At 36.8% G+C, this 20716-nt stretch overlaps 1 protein-coding gene across 1 annotated transcript in view; it reads right to left on the reverse strand.

Annotated features, from left to right (window-relative positions):
• Positions 1 to 420: 420 nt before the first annotated feature.
• The window catches only part of Dora (zinc finger SWIM domain-containing dorado), a 495561-nt gene continuing 475265 nt past the window's right edge, over positions 421 to 20716 (reverse strand). Inside the window, exon 24 of the mRNA XM_090399467.1 lies at positions 421 to 2316. Coding sequence (XP_090255593.1) covers positions 2100 to 2316 — 217 coding nt within the window. The 3' untranslated portion in view covers positions 421 to 2099. The remainder of the gene's footprint in view (positions 2317 to 20716) is intronic.

A 20716-nucleotide genomic window follows, 5' to 3' on the forward strand; every position in this document is an offset into this window, starting at 1 on the left:
TACAGAACCAAATATAAATTTTAACTGTCACTTCTAAAGAACTTATAGTTTTGGAATATGAAAAAAAAAAAAATATCTGGGATGCTAGAGGATTACACTAATATAAATACAAGTTGAAAACTATAAAATTCACTATCAGGTTAAATGTACAAATTTTGTATGTTAACAATATAGCAGTTTTATCATAAAACTATTTTTAATTTCTTTTTTTTTTTTTTAAAAAAAAATATGATGCCCAACAGACAATAATAAAAAAATTTTCAAAAACAATTATGGGTGTTTTTTTAACATTGTATTTACAATTGATATTTCAGTGATGACAAACATTTGAACAGCTTCTTATATTTTTACATTCACAAAAATCTAGCAAAACAATGTGTGTGCACGTACACCGCGCGCGCACGCACACACACACACACACACACACACACACACACCAAAGAAATGTGCATTTAGTCAATCACACTAGTAAAATTAACTTGTCAAAATCCTAACTATTATGCACTGAATTTAATTTTTATTGACATAATCTTTATAAAAATAGTATAAAAACTACAAGGCATTTCAACACTTTTCCAAAACCAATTCAGTACTTTTTATAATTTTTCAAAACATTAAATTTAGGTACTGAAATTGATAACTACAAAAGAGACACTTTTATTAAAATCACACATTAATTTCATGATTTATGATGAATAAACACTTATTTTGAGCTATAACATATCTCACAGAGGAATTATTCTCAGCGCCATGTCACTTCTCTAGCACAGATTTTCTAATATACAAATAACACTTAATAGTAAGGATGACATCATTATGAATGAGAGTCGAGTGGTAAAAGGTGTTCAAATCTAAAACTCGTTTAAATTTTAATGATCACTAAGAAACAATAAACAACACGTGTGTCACGAAATTTTAACTTCTCTGGAAGTAGTTGATTATCAAACATGGGTGAAATCAACAATTTGACTGCTATTCATTAACAAAGCCCAAATGTTGGCAGAATAGGGAAATAACAGGAGCTAATATCCATTTTCTCATCTTTTCACACTAAACTGAGTTACAGTTTGAGTACATTAAGTTTCAACAGTAAGCCACTAAGAGAAACTCTTGAACGGCAGATCTCTTAACAAACATCGTATGTTGATTTTTAAACAACTTGTATGGCATTTTGTACAGTTCATATGTGTGGAATGAAAAACCACTGAGCCTGTTTTCAGGGGGTCAATGGGAGAACAACAGATGAAATGGATGGTTTACAAATTTCTGAAAGCTACAAATGTGAGTGTGGATGTAATGTTTATGTATGTATGCATGTGTGTCATATAAAATTTTGTGTTCATATTCTATGAACAGGACCTTACAGCTAGATACAATTTTTTTTTTTTTTTTTTCAAAAATAAATTAGAGAAGATATAAATTTTATATTGGGAAAAGGCAAGACAAGCAGAACAATGAGGCAGGGTGTTTTCGGCAACACCACAAACACATAAATTATTACCATAACTTTAGTCCCATTAAGAGGTGGGGAGGAGGAACAGATTATCAAATTCCACTCTTTATTCATATAATGCAGAAGTAACATTAAATTTAGCCTGCAGTGGTCAACAAGACAGTCATTCAAAGCAAATACTTCACAGAAGCTTGAAACTGGCTATTAAACTGATAAGAATTATATGGCAATATTTCAGCTGTAGCTTTTAAGCTTTGTAGTGATGACACAAACAAAAAAAAACAATTTGTTAAAATGGCATCTTAAGGTGAAGCTAAACTAATAGAGACTTCACATCACTCATGGGTGAAATTGAGCATTGAACCTTCCAAATGTGAGTTTAAACACCAATGGAAGGGGGAGGGGGTATGTGTGCTAGAACTTCTGACACGATGACTGTCATTTAATAGCATCAACATTCTGAGTCACACACAGATTTCAAATGTGTGGTTTCAATGGCCTGTCTAGTAATTCTGCTATACCTGATTCTGCTTACCCACAGGGCATGCATCTGCATAATCTAGTCACTAACAGCACGATGTACCCAACACGTTTTAGATATTTCAATAAATGATAATATTACTTCAGCCTATTATGTATCCTATCATCAAATAGGTACTGCTGCAAGAGCATTAGCTATACGTTGCCATAATTCTTTTTTGCAAGACTTTGAACGGCGTAAACTCTGTAGTAATTCATTAAACTGAACCATTCCTCCTGGTGTTAGCTGAAAAGCTGCTCTTGCACTGCGAATAATGTTAACAAATTCTTCATATTCAGAAGGCGAAATGTGATACATTTTGAAATGTGTACAGGCAATGAACCTGAAAGAAGATTTAGAAATATATCAGCAAAATACAGTATGCATATATACCATTAAATATTTTTTAATTAAATAATAAAAACTTTTTTAAAATTAAAATGTAGCCATTAAAAACACTTAAAAGAAAAATACTTAACAAGAGGCAACTTATATTGTATTAATTTTTTTAGTGGGTTGATATGCTCTGAGTAAATTCTTTAAGAGTAACAAGGCTGATCTTTTTGGACTGCCTACTTACTTGAGCACTGTAATTTTCCATCCTGCTCTCCATTCTACATTTTCTTAACAATCATGTTAGGCATCAAATAACTACTAGTACTCTTTTGTAAACTGTTCATGACAACACAGAAAAAAAAAGTATAAAATTCTTCAAATTATCCATGAACAAAAAAGGTGTCACATTACAAAAGGCACCAAAAATTACTGAAAAATTTTAGCAACTCAAATCGTAAAGTACAAGTTCTGCATTACTTCATCCTGAGTATTCTTGGTCTAGCTCCCACTGACGAGACCTCAAAAAAGGTCGAAACCGGTCTGGGTAGTGACCTCCCTCCCCATAATGTATAACATCATACATCTCCTAGGAGATGTGTATTTTACATTATGGGAAAATACTAAGGACAGTGATCAGATCTTGCTCCACCTTTACTACGAGTTGCCCTGTCATGAAAGGTTAGCGTATGCTTGTATCCGCCGAAACTTTTATAGTCTCTATATTCGGCTATGAAATAATGTTGGATTCAATATCCACTTAATTTGAATAATTTTGCATTGCTGAAGTGAAGCCTTTTGGCTCTCTTTTTCACTATAAAATTATAAGTTTAAAGTACAATAAATTTTACATGATTAGATCAAATAATACCACTTTTTATGTTCTTTTTATAGTTAAATGGTGTGTAGCATTGAGTGAGAAACTTTAAAAAGATAAACCATCATGTAATACAAATATTTGTAATTAGTTCTCAATGTTTTAGCCTTTGTATTGAGTGCGTCTTCTGGTTGGTTGGTTGGTTGGTTTGGAGTTTATTGGTGCAAGGACAGCTACAGTAATACTAAAAACCATTACAACATGCTACAAGTACACAAGGCAGAACAATAAATAGCTAAATAAGTAACATCTTATATATACAAGTACAAAGTTTAAAAGGTTCGGCAATGCAATATATACATCCAGTATAAAAGAATATGATCAGATGTTTTTAACTTTTTACAGTTAATTCATTGTAAAAAGTTAAACACGTTATGCAGTTTGTCTGAATCTGATAAGATATATCTCAGTGTATGTGGCTCAGAAAAATCAGTAAAAACTGTATTCCTTTTTTAAGTGAAAGCACAACTGGCACTCTCCCAGAAGATGACATATACTAAGACATATATTAGTGTTCACACACAGGTGGATTGTTGTTGTTGCTCTCTGGGGTTCTTCCCTAATTTTCCTCATCCATTCCCTTAGGACCAGTTGAGGTTGCACCTTCCAATGAGGGACTTCTAAGTGTGTATTTTTTGACTGTAGATCTGTGTTCACAGGCTGATTTGCTTGTTCTGAGGGATAAAAAGCCCTGAGTTTCTGGGAGAAAAATCCCTCTACCTCAATAGGTAGAGGGATTTTTCTACCTGTGGAGGTAGAAGAGGTAACTCAGGTGGATTATCTTCACTTAGTAAATAGGAAAGTGTAAGATGACTGTGACCTATGCAGAGCCTAGCAAAAACTTCCTCTCTTCTTTCTTCAGTGAACTGGATTATTAATGTTTAATTTCAGGCTTAATGTCAAGCAATTTATTTACAGTAATTTCTGCCAGTGATCAATTAATTTTGCTTTCATTAAATCATTATTATTTACGGCATCTCCATGGAGTCTGGAGACTCATTGTGGGAGACCCAAATCAACCATCATACACACAAATCTTATCATACCTCTCCTTGAGTCCATTCACTGTCAGAGAACTCCAACCAATTCTGGCAATCCATTCCACTCACTTAACACTCTCCACACAGAAAATCTGGTCTGCACCCCTACTAATCACACTCTTACACAGCTTCCACAGATGGCCTGTAGTTTTCTGACTATTTGAAGTATATTGAAAAATTTCACTTTGAATCAATTTTATAAAACCCCTTTAATATCTTAAAAGTTTCTATCATGTCCCCTCTTTTCTGCCTATCAAGTAAACTTTGTAAACCCACAAACCTTCAGCCTATCCTCATGAGGAGTATTCCACAAACATCTTGGTCACTCGTCTCTGAATCTTTTCAACTGAGTGTCATCTTCAGAGCTCATAGGAAAAGTCAATAAGCAAAAATATTTAATTTATTAATAAATATACTGGCATTGTGGGCAAAGATAATGATTGTCAATTTAATATTGCAAAATGTCAAGTTATGCACCTTGGGTTGAAGAGGTTGCATATGGTGTATCATGATGATGGTATTGGTTTGCAGGAAATTGATGAGGCTAGGTCCCCCACCTCCTGGTCCCCAAAGAAACCCAGGTGACCAAATCTGTGTGCAGTAGTAGCCAAGATGTAGTCAAATCATAGCCTTATAAAGGGGGATAACGACTTCCTTATCTTTACTTATTAACGTGTTTTTCAATATCCAAGTAATTAGTTAAGCTATTTTACCAACTTTTGCAATATGCCTTCTGAACTTTGTCTTTGTCCACCATTATCCCCGAGTCCCTAGCCTCATCAATTTCCTGCAAACCAATACCATCATCATGATACACCATATGCAACCTTTTCAACCCAAAGTGCACAACTTTACATTTTGCAATATTAAATTGACAATCATTATCCTTTGCCCACAATGCCAATATATTTATTAATAAATTAAATATTTTTGCTTATTTGACTTTTCCTGTGAGCTCCAAAGATGACACTCAGTTGAAATGGTTCACACCCTGTTACTCCTACCCCTAATCTTATTCATCATATTCTATCCTTCTCTTTTCCCCTAAAAATATTCTATCTTTCACCTTCTTCCCAAAAAATTCACACCCTTGGAAACTCAGGTTTTAAATTCACATACCTTTATTTTATCTGCAATTCTCCCACATTTTTTATCTCCACATTTCTGAACCCCATTCCTTTCTTTCATACTTCAGCAGTGGTATACAAATACTTATCACTATACACCTGATGCTGCTCCAAAAGAAGACAACCAAGAACATCCTACAATGGTATGTCCAAAATTATTCCTTCCTTATATTTTTCATGTATCTATGTCATTAAAATATCAATAATGCCCTAAAAAAACTGAGTGAAAAGCTAATTACATTATAAAAGGGATACTAATAAAGTAAAATAGGAAAAATAGCCATAAGAATTAATATTAATTTAGAGGAGTAGCATGGAAAATTTTCCAGAAATAATATCTATAAGAATTTATGTAAATCATCCTGCTAGATATCTACATCACTTTTATCAACTATTGCTGTCCCCAGCCTTGCATTATCAGCAAACAACTGACTATCCCCTCTTAAATCTTTTTCTGTCATTGATATACAAATTAAAGCATGGTGGCTGTAGTACAGAACCCTGAGGTACTCTACTAGTCACCATCATTCTCCTAGACTGCACTCCACCATATACTACTCTCTGGTATCTGTCCATCAGCCATCCCCCCCCCCTCCTCCATCCTCACCAGCTCTTGTAATAGTTTTCCATGTGATATTCTGTCAAATGCCTTGGCAAAGTCGAGCAGTATCATGGTGTAGCCATTACCATTATCCACTTCTACTGTCACTTAGTAACTTATCTGCATGAGTTACTAAGACAGGACCTACCCTTGACAAAGCCATGCTGCCGACTATTACCCTTCACAAACTTTGCCAGTACTTGAACAACCACTCACAATATATTAAATAGTCTGTAGTTTGCTACCTCTGTCTTGGAGCCATCTTTATGCAATGGAATTGCATAAAGGTGGATCCTTCTTGCCACTCTCTTGGAACCCTGCCAGAGATGAGACTTAGATTGTACAACTTCAGGGGCAATGCTAATTCTTTTGTTATAAGCAGCAGGCTAGAATAGTCACAACCGTTGTACGGAAAGTAAAGTCCGAGTATGAAAAGAAAATGGCTCTGCATGCTAAAGACCCACAAGAATTCTATCGATATGCTGAGAGAAAAAGAAAGAAAGAATATGAAAGAATAACTCTTATAAATCCAGATGGCGTGAGGATTACAGATGCAGAAGAGGTTGTTCAGTTAATGAGTGACCATTTTGTTAAAATGCTATCAAGCTGGTGAATGCAACATTGAGCTCACTGTTACCTCTTCACTAGATGAAGAAATGCAGGTGTGTGAGGCTGAGATATTAGAGCTGTTGCACAAACTGAATAAGAATTCAGCAATAAGGACTGATGGAATATCAGCACGTGTGCTAAAAGAGTGTTTAGCTGAACTGGATTCCTTTGACCAGGCTGTTTAATACACTGAACAAAGTACAAGTCTCAGAACAGGAAAGATTCTGCAGAAATGGAAGGAATGTATGGTAATTTCATTGCACAAGGGTGGTGCAAAGACCAATGTATCCAACTATTGACCAATTAGTATCTCAGGAGTGGTGGTGAAGATTTTGGAAAAATTGGTTAGGGCTCACATTCAGAAATGGGTTGACAGTGAATCTCTACTTTGCAATGAATAACATGGGTTTACTAAGGGAAGGTCATGTTTTAGTGACTTGCTCACATTCTATAACAAAGTTACCATTGAACTAGACAAGAGGAATGGATATACTATTATACTTTTGGATTATGCTAAGGCTTTTGACAGAATACAGCATGGGAAAATGAGTTTGGGTTATACAATATTAGCATGGATAAGAGGATGGCTGACTGATAGATATCAAAAAGTGGCATACGGGGGATTTAAGGTAACAAGTGGTGTACCACAAGGATTAGTGCTTGGTCCACTGTTATTCAATCTGTACATTAATGATATTGTTAAGGATTTGATAAGCGACATACATCTATTTACTGAAGATGCAAAAATAGGTAGGGTAATCAAGAATGCTGCTGATATGCAGTACTTGCAGAATGATTTGAATAGGCTGGAATTGTGGACATGGGAAACCAGGCTGGCATATTATTAATAATAATAATATGCCGGCCTGGTCGACCGAGTGGTTAGCGTATCTGCTCTCCAGCCAAAAGGCTGCGGGTTCGAATCCCACTGTGGGCATGGATGTCTGGAATTATCTGTGAAAATAATCAGTTCAGTGTGAGTAAATGTAAAGTCATTCACTTCAGTAGATTAGATATCCAATGTCATATTATATTGCTGGGATTAGGCTAGAAGAAACTGACGAGGCTAGGGATCTTGGAGTGTTAATAGATAGGAAGTTGAGGTTCAGGGATCATGTGGCAAAGATTACAAATACGACTCAAAAGATAACTGCAATGATGAAACGAACATTCACATGTAAAGATAAGGATGTTATTTTGCCTCTTTACAAAGCAGGTCTAGTCTCCTGGTTTCCGTTGTGGTTTTGATATATTGGAGAGAGTACAAAGGAGAGTATTAGAAACGATATCAGGATTGTGGAATATTGACTATGAAGACAGATTGAGAATTTGTAAACTACAGACACTAGCAAACAGGAGAAAGAGGATGGAATTTTTCAATTTATGGAAGGTGCGGAAAGGACGAGAGGGCATCCTTGGAAGCTGAGAATGAAGGCCGCCAAGAAGGGTGTGAGGGTTAGATTTTTTTCTTAGAGGGTGTGTATGATTGGAATGGATTGCCTTTGGATGTTGTGAATGCAAGCAGTGTGAATGAATTCAAGAATAAGTATGACAGCTGGTGTGTGTGTAGTATATGGCCTCCCTCGATGAGTCTCTGACTCCCTGGAGGTCTCTCTTAATAATAATAATATGTCGGCCTGGTTGACCGAGTGGTTAGCGTATCTGCTCTCCAGCCAAAAGGCTGCGGGTTCGAATCCCGCTGTGGGTATGGATGTTTGGAATTATCTGTGAAAATACTAATGGTGGTGGTGGTGGGCGGTAGATGGCATTGGTGTAGATGATGACTGTAGTTGCGGTTCGTTGTAGTTGGTGAATTAACTGGTGTAGACAGTTGTAGAGTAGGTGACCTCCCTCGATGGGTCACTAGACTTCCTGGAGGTGTCATGTAATAATATAGATGATGACTAACAGTTGAAATAATGTACACACTTGTCACACCTGATTTAACATCAAACAATCTCCTTGTACCTCTTTCAATTTTAACTATTGACATACAATTCAATTATACAAAGTATTGTTAGATAATTTGCTCCATATAAATGTAATGTTCTTAACAGCTTTTTTCATGGCATGTAGTCCTATGACTACATGCCATGAAAAAAGATCTACAAAGATCTTCAGATCTACAAAACATACATACAAATCCTTGTAATATTTCCATACTTTCTCCAATATTTGTATCAAATCAGGATCAAAGTGAAAATAAGATACTGACAACCTCTATATGGCCCAACTTGTTCTTCTCCAAGCTTCTCTTCCAAATTTTTCTTAGTCATTTCTCAAGCATATTTGCATAAAACATACCAGGATCACTCAACAGTGAAATACCTCTAATTCTCACATTCAGTTTTATTTCCCTTTTTATAGATGGGTACTATGAGAGCTCCACTCCAATTACCAAAATTCGACCCTATGACCAAGCCTGAATTATACAGTGCAGCTACTGTAAGATCTTTTATATCCTCCATATTTGAGCATTTTTGGCTGAATATCATCTATTCCAGCTGCCTTTCTACATTTCTTTTTTTGCTTTTCTACTTCAAGTATGGATATAAATTCCTCTGCATTTCTGTTTAGTTCTTTCTACCACTCTGCTGGCACTGCTTGTTTCATTTAGCAGTCTTTCAAATTACTCCAGACATCTAAAATATGTTTATCATCAGTTTACACATCATCTTTATCATCTTTGATTCCTTTTACAGTACTCTTCCTTCATTTGTACTTTTTTTTTTTCAATAGTCTTCAAAATACTTTACCACCTTAATGACATTTATTTTCTAAGTTCTTGTCAAAATCTTCCCATTACTTTTGTTGAGACAGTTTTACACAGTGCTCTGCTTTCTTACATTTTTCTCTGTATTCTGCAATAGTACAAGCTGATTTACTTGTCAGGAGCTTTCAATATGCTTTCTTCTTTTCCTTGACTTCCTGAGTCCACCATGGAGTTCTGATTTTTCTATTCTTACAGACCTCACCACTTACCTCTCTGGCTAAATCAATGAATGTTCTCTTCAGGGTTTGCCAATGAATCTTTAAGGTTTGGTTCTTGTTTTCATCATTTTTTTTTTTTTTTCAGAATAATATTTCTGTATTCGAGTCTACAGTTTACTTCTGAAAGCTGCTCAATTTTGATTATTTTTAAAACTTGATTACAGACTCCTTTTTTGATATGATATTCAATTATATCAAATATCTTGCTTGAAACTAAATGGTAATCACTTACTATTTCAAAGCCTCTGTATAGTCCTGTGTACTGAACCAATGGGAAAACACTGCTATCCACCACGATATAGTCAATGAAACTTTTCTTATTTCTTGCATCCTCTCTCCGTGTGACTTTTTGTACATTTTTATGTTGGAAGTTACTAATAACTAGTCAATGTCATGAACAGAAATCCAGCAGGTACTTACCATTATTATTAGCTTTATTCTTTTCTCCAACACTTTTTTTTTTTCCAGCACAAGTGGACAATAAATTAAGAGCCTTTATTTGATACAATAATTGTAGAACATTATGCAATCTACATCCACATACTGGATGTGAACTGTACACAAGGACATATAGTCTGTAAAGAATTCAACCTGTGTAAATCATACGATTCTGGTAGAGGTTTCTTTTATATTTGAAACTATAAGATTTATGGCATGCAACTCTGCAGTATGATTACTTCATTCAAGTGGAATCAACTCTAGAACAATGTGGTCAGGAGAAACAACAGCATCCAACAGAAGACTCAGATCTTGAACTGTCAGTATACTCTGATTTCTTAACCAATTTATAAACTACTCTTGCACTTTTCTCTAAACAGTTAAACACTCCTGTACCTGATGGAGTAGTAAGCAACTTAGCTGGCATAGTGAGAGGCAGTACAGTAGACTACAAACATTCAATGGGGGAAGACTGCCATTTTCAGTATAATCTCTTTCATATATACACCAAAAGGGTTAAATAGTGATCTGATTATCATATGGAACTTTCCAACATCCGAAAATCTAGTCCATATGCCAGACTGTCAGGCAAAAGTTTCATTTTGAGAGCAAAGATAAGTGACAACTGCTTTTATGAAAGCAAGAGAACAGGTTCATCTGCTTCTACATAAAGGCTGTGAATGGGTGGTGTTTGGAATGTATAAATAATTACTTCTATTCCTTGATGATAGATGGGATCCAACCATGAAAAGTTGGTGGCATGCAGTTCAGCAGTAGGATTACTGCATTCTAGTGGAATCAATTACAGATCATCTGGATCCTATCCATTATCAAGAAGCACAGACTATGATATGCAATAAAGCTGTTAGTAAATGAGTGCAAGGAAAATCGCTTCACACTATTCTATACATGATTATGGAGGATATTCAATAATGTCTTGCACTTTTCTCTAAGTTGATAAATGTGTAGAAGGTTTTTGCAAGCTTTTTGGCAAAAATGAGCCCTAGGAAAGTGGCTTGTATTGCTACTGGAATAATAGTTTGCCCTATTCTTAACTCTGGATGTAGATTGTGTTTCCAGCAAAAGTGTACACAGACACTTTTTTTGCTGATAACCTGAAGATATATGAAGAGCCTTTGAAGATATATGAATGTTCACTGAAACTGCCTTTCAATGAACATTTATACGAATGATAGAAAATTGTAAAGGCACGAGCATAAAGAACAATCCTTACAATAAAAGCAAGCTGTTCATTTTAAGTTTGAGTTTATTTAGATAGTAGAAAGTAAAAAGTACATTTACAAAACAGCTTTGAAGAATACCCTTCTCTTGGCAGTATGCTTCCCACTCAAACTTGGAAGATTATGGCTAGAGGGGATTATTTTTAAAAAATCAGAAATGCATCTCTGACAGATATTTCTAAATACCAAGTGGTAGGTACAACACTAAATATGATGACTTTTACAAACAGTTACAAGCAATATGCGAAAAATTATATAAAACAGACAGAATAATAATAAAAAAATAAATAAAAAATTGGAGAATGAATAGTAAACAATGACTGGTGTCTATGAAAGATACATTTTATGTTGAAAAAAAAAAATCATTGCTTTCTAGATACCACAGAAATTGGGCATTAATCATTTTTTCCAAGATCTAATATAAATACAGCTGGTCAAAGCAATTACGACAGTAACTGCTTGTCCATTTTGGATCATTTTCCCAACTTTAGGATGGCAATGACATGGCACACCACCTAGATAGGACTTTAGTTTCACTCACTGTTGTATTGTATTTGTGTGTGTGTGTGTGTGTTGTTACAAAAAGTTTTTTGTAATCCCAGAAGATGTCTCTGTGATGGAGATGAAATACTGGAAGTATTAAAATTAGTTTTAATCCTTTCTCAGAGCTGATAATATTCCATTAAACCTCCAACATGAGTAAAAAGGGATCTATTTAGCAACAATGCATCATGCGCAGTAGCAACAACACATTCAGCAGCAACCTCCCTCAGCAGTCGACACGTGTCTTCAACAGTTCCTCTGTTGTGTGTTTGGGAAATAGGCTATTATGTATTTATCGTTAAATATTTCGCAACATTTTATGCAACATGACCCCTACATGCCCAATCAAAAAAGCTAGTGAAGAATCACAGAAAAAAGAGGCAAGCAACTGATCTTGAAACAAAGTTGCAAGTTACAAAGCAACATGAAGCTGGTAAGCCCGTCAATGTGATCGCACATGACTTCATATGGTCTCATTGTACAGTGATGACCATTTTGAAAAATAAGAATAAAATCGTTGAGGCTGTGAAAGGATCTGCTTCCCTTAAATCGACGATAGTGATGAAGCATTGACAAGGTTCCTATCAGTGGTATGGAGAAGCTCCTTGTATCATGGATAGAGGCTCTGAACCAAAAGCGCATACCCCTTACCACTATGACCGTAACCGCTAAGGCACTAAGTCTCTTCAACATGTTGAAGGAAAAAGCAGGACCCAATTACGACTACAAATTCAATGCTTCTTCTGGTTGGTTCATGAGATTCAAGCAGCATTTTGCGCTGCATAATGTGAAAATGTATGGTGAATCTGCAAGTGTCGATGAGAAGGCTGACAAGAAGTTTGGCAAGAAATTAGATAAAATTATTACAGAGGAAAATTATTTGCCACAGCAATATTTAACATGGATGAGACCTCTTTGTTTCAGAAAAAATGCCCAAGCAGACATTCATCCACAAAAAGCTAAAATCTATTACTGATTTCAAAGCTCTTAAAGACTGTATTATGATTCTGTTAGGGGGTAATGTGGCTGGATATAAACTGAAACCATTTGTGATATGGCACAGCGAGAATCCACAAGCCTTCAAAAACATTAGGAAGCATACTCTTCCAGTTCGTTATTGGAGCAATAAGAAGTCTTGGATGACTCAAAAACTGTTTGCAGATGCCTTGATCAACTGTTATATAAGTGAAATGGAGAGCTATTGTGTGAAAGAAAATGTAGAATTTCAAATTTTATTAATTCTAGATGTTGCTCCAGGTCATCCATCTTATATCGGTGATCTTCACCAAGTTCAAGTCATGTTTCTCCCTCCAAACATTACTTCATTTATTCAACCAATGGATCAAGGAGTTCTTGCAGTGTTTAAGGCTTATTATCTACTGAGAACTTTTTCACAAGCCATTTCTGCCACTGAAGGAGATGACCAGACTCTTGTGCAATTCTGGAAAGCATTCAATAATTATCATGCTATTAAAAATATTGCTGTGGCTTGGGACAAAGTGACCTCTCAATGTATGAGTGGCATATGGAAAAAGACATTATTATTACGGGCAACTCCAAGGAGTCTAAGGACTCCTTGGAGTTGCCCGTAATAATAATGTCTTTTATTAGTTGAGAGGAGGACCTAACATTATGTCAAGAACAACTATTCGACATTCACACAGTATCCATCATACCTTGCCTTGAACTCATTCACAGTCATGGCACCCACAACAGACTGACAGTTTATTCCACTCATTCACCACTCTCCAAGTAAAAAACCTAGCTCTAACACCCTTGCTAACCGCACTTTTGCCCAGCTTCCATGTATGGCCCCCTAATCCTCCCACCACCAGTCCTATTCTCAAAAATATCTTCTGAATTAATCTTATAGAAAACCTTCAGTAATTTGAATGTCTCAATCATATCACCCCTTTTCAGCCTATCAAACAATTTCTGCAACCCACAAATCTTCAACCTGTTCTCATAAGGTTCATTTCATACACCTGCTATCATCTTGGTCACTCATCTCTGGATCCTCTCCTCCTCCCCATCAAGAAGAAACACCCTGGCACCCAAATCTGGGCACAGTAGCCTAGATGAGGTCTTATCAAGGCTCGATACAGAGGAAAAATAACCTGATTGTCTCTGCTTGTTAAAGTATCATTCACCAACCAAGTGATTTGATGAGTTGATTTAGCCACCTTTGCGATGTGCCCATAAACTTCAACTGCCTATCCACCAAGACTCCCAAATCCATGGCCTAGTCAATCTCCTGGAGTAGTACAGTTCCACCAATGTGATATACTGCTGCTAATCTTTTCACTCCAAAATGCATAACCTTACACTTTTCCACATTAAATTGACATCCATTCTCCTTAGCCCAGTCCTCCAATCTAGCCAAATCATCTTGCAAAATTTTGACATCCTGTGCACTCACTATTGCTCTACCCAACTTTGCATCATCAGCAAACAAATGAACACTTCCTCTCAGATCCTTTACTATATCGTTAATGAACAATTTGAAAAGTAGTGGTCCAAGAACAGAACCCTGCGGCACACCACTAGTCACAGGCCGTCTTTTGCCTGTGACTAGTGGTGTGACTCTACTCTTGAATAAACTATTCTCTGATATCTCTCCGTCAACCACCCTCCTACCCATCTCACCAACCCTATATCCATTCCCATATGCTGCAATTTACTGATTAGAATACCATGTGGTATCCTGTCAAAGGCCTTAGCAAGGTCCAGTAGAATCACTGTAAACCCATTACCCTTATCCAGTTCAGCCGTCACTGTGTTATAAAACGTGAGCAAGTTACTGAGGCATGATCTACCCTTCACAAAACCATGCTATCCCCCATACAGTATCCCATTTTCATGTATCCAATCCTGTATTTTTCTCTTGACTATTTTTTCCAAGACCTTGACAACGATTTCTGATATGCTGATCGGTTGGTAATTTACAACAGCAGTCTTGGAACCTCCTTTATGCAGTGGCACTATTTTCCCCTCTTTCCACCCCCTCAGGACTAACCCAGACCCGAGACTCAAATTAAACAAAATGGTCAAGGGCACTGACAATTCTTTAGATTTGTCAGTGCCCTTTAGATTGGATGGTTTAATCGAGCTAGTAAACCATCCAATCCCACAGATGTATTGACATTGGGGTTTTGTAATAGACTATTCACCTCCACTTCATTCACCACAATTCCCGTATAAGCTTTATTCCTGCAATGTCACTACCTGGATGATATACTCTTGCAAAGTGCTCGCTCAGTAATTCAACTATATCAACCGATTCGGTTACCTCCCTACCATCGGAATTCTTTAAAATCATTTTGCCATATACATTTTTTCTTTTACTTGCAACATATCGAAAAAACTGTTTGGGATTCTCTTTAGCCTGCATGGCTAATGTTCTTTCATAATCAGCTTTTGCTTTTCTTACCACACTCGTTATCCTTCTGGCCTGCGCTTTATACTGTTCATGTGCCTGCCAGTCACCTTTCTCCTTAAATTCCCCCCACAGTTGTTTCTTTTTTTGCAGCTCAAACTTAATGGTGTTTTTCAACCATTTAACCCTTACTTGATTTATTATTCGGACTCTAGGTATAGACTCAGCCATTGCCTCCTGCAAACACTTCTTAACTGCCTCCCATGGCATTGAACCAATGAAACACCCAAGCTTGTCATACTTACCAGCCAGATAATTCCACATGTACCCTGTCTTAATTGTAAATTCCACACCTCTAGCCACCTCCCAAGTCAAGACCCCATGCCCTATGATCACTCTCACCAATTGGTGCAACGTGGTCATATTCGTTACAGCCAAATTCTCAGATGCAATTATTAGGTCAAGCACTCTCTGACACGTTGTTTATTTTTTTAACGGTATATATTAGAACACAGAAACTAAGTAAATAATTTATTAACTTATTGCTGATATTTCGCTGGTGTTATAACCAGCATCTTCAGAGCACAAAAACACAGTTTGTCACAATACGCGAGACTATAACAACATGGTGTAATCAACGGACTAGTTAAACAAAATTGTAGCAGCAACACAAAGACTAGAGTCCTGATTTTTGGTGCCCTTTATCTGAAAAAAAAAAAAGGTACTAGTTTTTTCTTAAGATGATTGTCTCCCAGATCTTAGGCAAGTTAATACAGCCATATTTGTTGAGATTTGGAGTGTGTTTCAGGGCTTCTGTCGCCTCTAAGAACAATCTCTCCGACTTGTAAGAGCTTCTGTGTAGTACTTTTGTGTTTTCATTCTCAGAACTGTGAACATCTGCATAAGTGAACACAAAAGATACGTCTGGAATTATCACTATGGCAAGTCGGGCCTAGCAGACCATGCTCTGGATTCCCCTGCACACAGGATCAACTGGAAAAACACAAAAGTACTACACAGAAGCTCTTACAAGTCAGAGAGATTGTTCTTAGAGGTGACAGAAGCCCTGAAACACACTCCAAATCTCAACAAATATGGCTGTATTAACTTGCCTAAGATCTGGGAGACAGTCATCTTAAGAAAAAAACTAGTACCTTTTTTTTTTTTTTTTTTTCCAGATAGAGGACGCCAAAAATCAGGACTCTAGTCTTTGTGTTACTGCTACAATTTTGTTTAACTAGCCTGTTGATTACACCATGTTATAGTCTCGGGTGTTGTGACAAACTGTGTTTTTGTGTTATAACACCAGCAAAATATCAGCAATAAATTAATAAATTAATTATTTACTCATGGATTTTTGGAAATTATGGAGACAACTACCGTGTTTGAATAAAAACTTTAGTTTAATATTACTAAAATTTTACATTTCGACCTTTATGTCAAGGTCATCTTCTGGAGCGTACAAATATACACAAGAAACAAGCCATACTACAATCATACTGGTTCGTTAAAGACACTGACTAACCGCTACTATAATTGTTGGCCTGACCTCTGGTGGCAAAAAAAAAAAAATTATACATCAACGCTAGAGTCCTATTATTTGTGTTGTCTACTATATACATATATTAACATCATTCCAGCAGTTGGAGTGGAAAGGTTTCTAATACTAGCGGATTGGCTAGAGTCCTGACCTATGTTGAATCTTTCATATTAGGTTGGCTGAATGTGTGCCATCCAGATCCTTGGAATTTTCATACCATCTTTATTGTTGATATTTGGGTGGTTTATCAGGATTTCGCAGGATTCTTTAAATTTTCTTTTGTACCATGTTTTTGTGCGGTGTAAGGAGCAGGTGCTTTTCCAGTTGATTTGGTGTAAGGTGTTAAGTGCATGGTCTGAGAGGCCTGCTTCACCATAATGGTTATATTTAATATGTCTAATGTGTTCTTCCTTGAGTATAGGGATTGTCTGTCCTGTTTCACCAATGTACGGTAAGTTACAGGTGCAGCGGATGCAATAGACTCCAGGATGTGCTAATGGGAGGAGAGGATCCTTAGAGGAGCTGAATATGGTTTTAAGTTTAGTGGGTGGTTTAAAGGTGGCATTGAGGTTATAATGTTGTAGGATTCTGTTGATTTTTTCTGATAACCCTTTAATGTATGGGATGGCTATGGTTTTACTGTAATCTAGATTCATTTTTGTTGTGGTTTTATAGAGTATTTTATTGACAGTATTTTTGTTATAGCCATTGTTTATGAATGTGCCATTAATGATTTTTAGTTCTTGTTTCAGGGCTTGCTGGTTAGAGCAAATAGTTGTGGCTCTGTTTTTAAGGGTGTTTATGACTCCATATTTTTGTGCTGGGTGGTGGTATGAATTCGCATGTATGTATTGGCCTGTGTGTGCCGGTTTTCAGTAGACCGTGAAGGACAGACTGCCTGAAGGAAGACGTGTAACTAGTGTGTCTAGGAACGGGAGCGAATTTTGGTTTTCGATTTCGATGATAAATTGTATGCGTTCGTGTTGTTTGTTTAGGTGGCTGAGGAACGTGTTTAGCGTTTGTCGCCCGTGCAGCCAGATCGCAAACACGTCAACTTATCTGAGCCAGACTGTCGGCCGTAGCGTGGCGGAATCAAGAAATCCTGAAATGTGTGGATAGACTTATGTGTTCGTCGAACATGTTGTTTATTTTTTAATGGTATATATTAGAACACAGAAACTATGTAAATAATTATTATTTTAAGTTCGCGATTGGGGGGATAATGGTGAGCCCATGGCTGTACCTTCCTTTTGTAGGTAGAATTTGTTTTGTCACACGTCTATGTTGTCTATATTGTTAGGTAGGGATTTGATGCCTCTTTCAATGTGGTAGATAAAATCTAGTGCCCAAAAAGGTAAACAAATTAGATTTTATCTGCCACATTGAAAGAGGCATCAGATCCCTACCTAACAACATAGCAGACAAAATACGACTAGAAACCAGTAATGTCCTAAAAGAAAACCATACAGAACAACCTGACTAAAACAGAAATAGCAGCAATTAAATCATTAAAAGCCAAACAAAACATAATAATAACGAAAGCTGATAAAGCAGTGCCACTGTTGTCCTTGACAGGTCAACATACATACTGCAAATGAACCAACTAGTAGCCGATAACAACACATATAAAATGGTAAATTATAACCCAACAAAAAGGATAAAGGACAAAACAGAAAAACTACTAAAGTCCGTCACTTCTTGGCCACCAGACACAGTTAAAAAACTCAAACCCCACTACGCCCCCCCCCCCAGAATATATGGGGTTCCGAAAATACACAAACAAAATGTGCCCCTTCGACCAATAGTGGAAGGAATAGACAGTCCCAATTACCACCTAGCCAAGAAATTAGCAGCAACACTCAAGGAGTTGGCAGGTCATTCCCCCTCCTACATAAAAAACACACAACACTTTATAAACATAATCAAAAACATAACACTCGACAAAGACGACTTATTAGTCAGTTTTGACGTTTCTGCCCTTTTCACTAATGTCCCCATCAATGACACAATTCTCCTACTACAGAACAAATTTCCGCCCGACATTACGGCCCTCTTTGCCCACGTACTAAAGTCCGGTTACTTCGTGTGGCAAAACAAATTCTACCTACAAAAGGAAGGTACAGCCATGGGCTCACCATTATCCCCCCAATCACGAACTTAAAATAATAATTATTTACTTAGTTTCTGTGTTCTAATATATACCGTTAAAAAATAAACAACATGTTCGACGAACACATAAGTCTATCCACACATTTCAGGACTCTCTGACCCCTAGTATTTTCCATTACATGCTGTCGCAGATAGTTATCCCTTAATAACCGCATAAAATCCAATTCCTTCCTCCCATGTGTCCTCTCCTCCTTCCAATTAATGTTACCATAGTTGAAATCTCCCATAATAATTACCCTCCTTCAACTCATTTCTTCTATTTGCTTATGCATACTATCTCCACCATCTATTCCATCACCTGGTCTATAGCAGCACCCAACTGTATATTTTGTTCCTCTCCTCCTTCCAATTAATGTTACCATAGTTGAAATCTCCCATAATAATTACCCTCCTTCAACTCATTTCTTCTATTTGCTTATGCATACTATCTCCACCATCTATTCCATCACCTGGTCTATAGCAGCACCCAACTGTATATTTTGTTCTGCTAGCCTCAATCTCACACCAAATAGCCTCAAATGTGCTATTTTCTTTATCCTGCAGTTCCACTTCTATTCTCCTTGGCTGTAGCTCATCAACTTTCATCAATAACACTTCTACCCCCATTTTATTCTCCCTGTCACTCCTGAACACACCATACCCTCTCACATTCAATCACACTAGCTATATCATCTTCTGTCAGCCATGTTTCACCAATGCCAATAACCTGTGGCCTGGAAGTGCCAACCAAGGCCATAAATTCTTCCTTCTTGTTCCTAATACTTCTGGTATTAGTATACATGAATTGCAGAAGCTCATTTGTCCCATCCCTATTTTGATGCCTTACACTAACTATCCCATTCTGATTTGTTGTCCTTCGTACTCGCTCGGGCATATTACACACATTCATACACTCAACTGTCTCCCAAAAGTCTGCATATCTACTTCCCGCCCCCTTAATAACTCTAGTTTCCCTGATTCTGCACATCCACTTCATTCAACAACACCTTTTCAAGTCTCCATACACCAAATCCTTATTATTACACACACTCATACACTCAACTGTCTCCCTAAAGTCTGCATATCTACTTCCCGCCCCCTTAATAACTCTAGTTTCCCTGATTCTGCACATCCACTTCATTCAACAACACCTTTTCAAGTCTCTATACACCAAATCCATTCAAATGTAAATCATCCACCTTATATAAATCCTTTCGCCCATCAAACTCACTCCACACATCCATACACCACTCCTCCTGCATAATCTGTGCATTTTTGGCCCTTCTTCTCTTTCACTGTCATTATAAAGGTTTGTACACGATTTTGGAAGTTTGAAAAAAATGACTTTTGTAAATTGAGTGAAGAAATAGTGGGCCTAGAAAACAATCTGAATCTCAAAGTGAATGATGACAACATAGTTCAACTCATAGAAAGTGCTCCTGAAGAGTTGAACAATGAACAATTGCTCGAACTGGAGGAATAATGTGTTGCAGAAGAGGAAGAATGAGAAAAGGAAGAGGGAAATGAGAAACAAGAAGCGCTAGTTACACAATTTACAGTGAAGGGTCTTGCAGAAATGTTCTCTGCAGTTAGCAATATTCTCAAAATGACTGAAGACTGGGTGCCAATGTTGAATGCTACTAGTAGAAAGGGAATTACATAATGCGTTTGCTTGCTATAAACAAATTTATGATGAAAAGATGAGGAGGAATAAGCAAAGCACTTTGGACATTTTCATAAAAAAAAAAAAAAACAAAGGTTACACCAGAAGACCCGCAGCCTGGTCGTTCATATACGGAAGGTAATAAAGATGCGATTGTGGAGGAAGATTTGGGTGATTATTCTCCTGTTTCATAGTGGTAATAATGCACAGTATACT

The sequence above is a fragment of the Typopeltis vanoorti genome, chromosome 1 (genome assembly GCF_054136105.1).
Source record: "Typopeltis vanoorti isolate ZY-2024b chromosome 1, IOZ_Tvanoo_1.0, whole genome shotgun sequence".
Classification (NCBI taxonomy): Eukaryota; Metazoa; Arthropoda; class Arachnida; order Uropygi; family Thelyphonidae; genus Typopeltis; species Typopeltis vanoorti.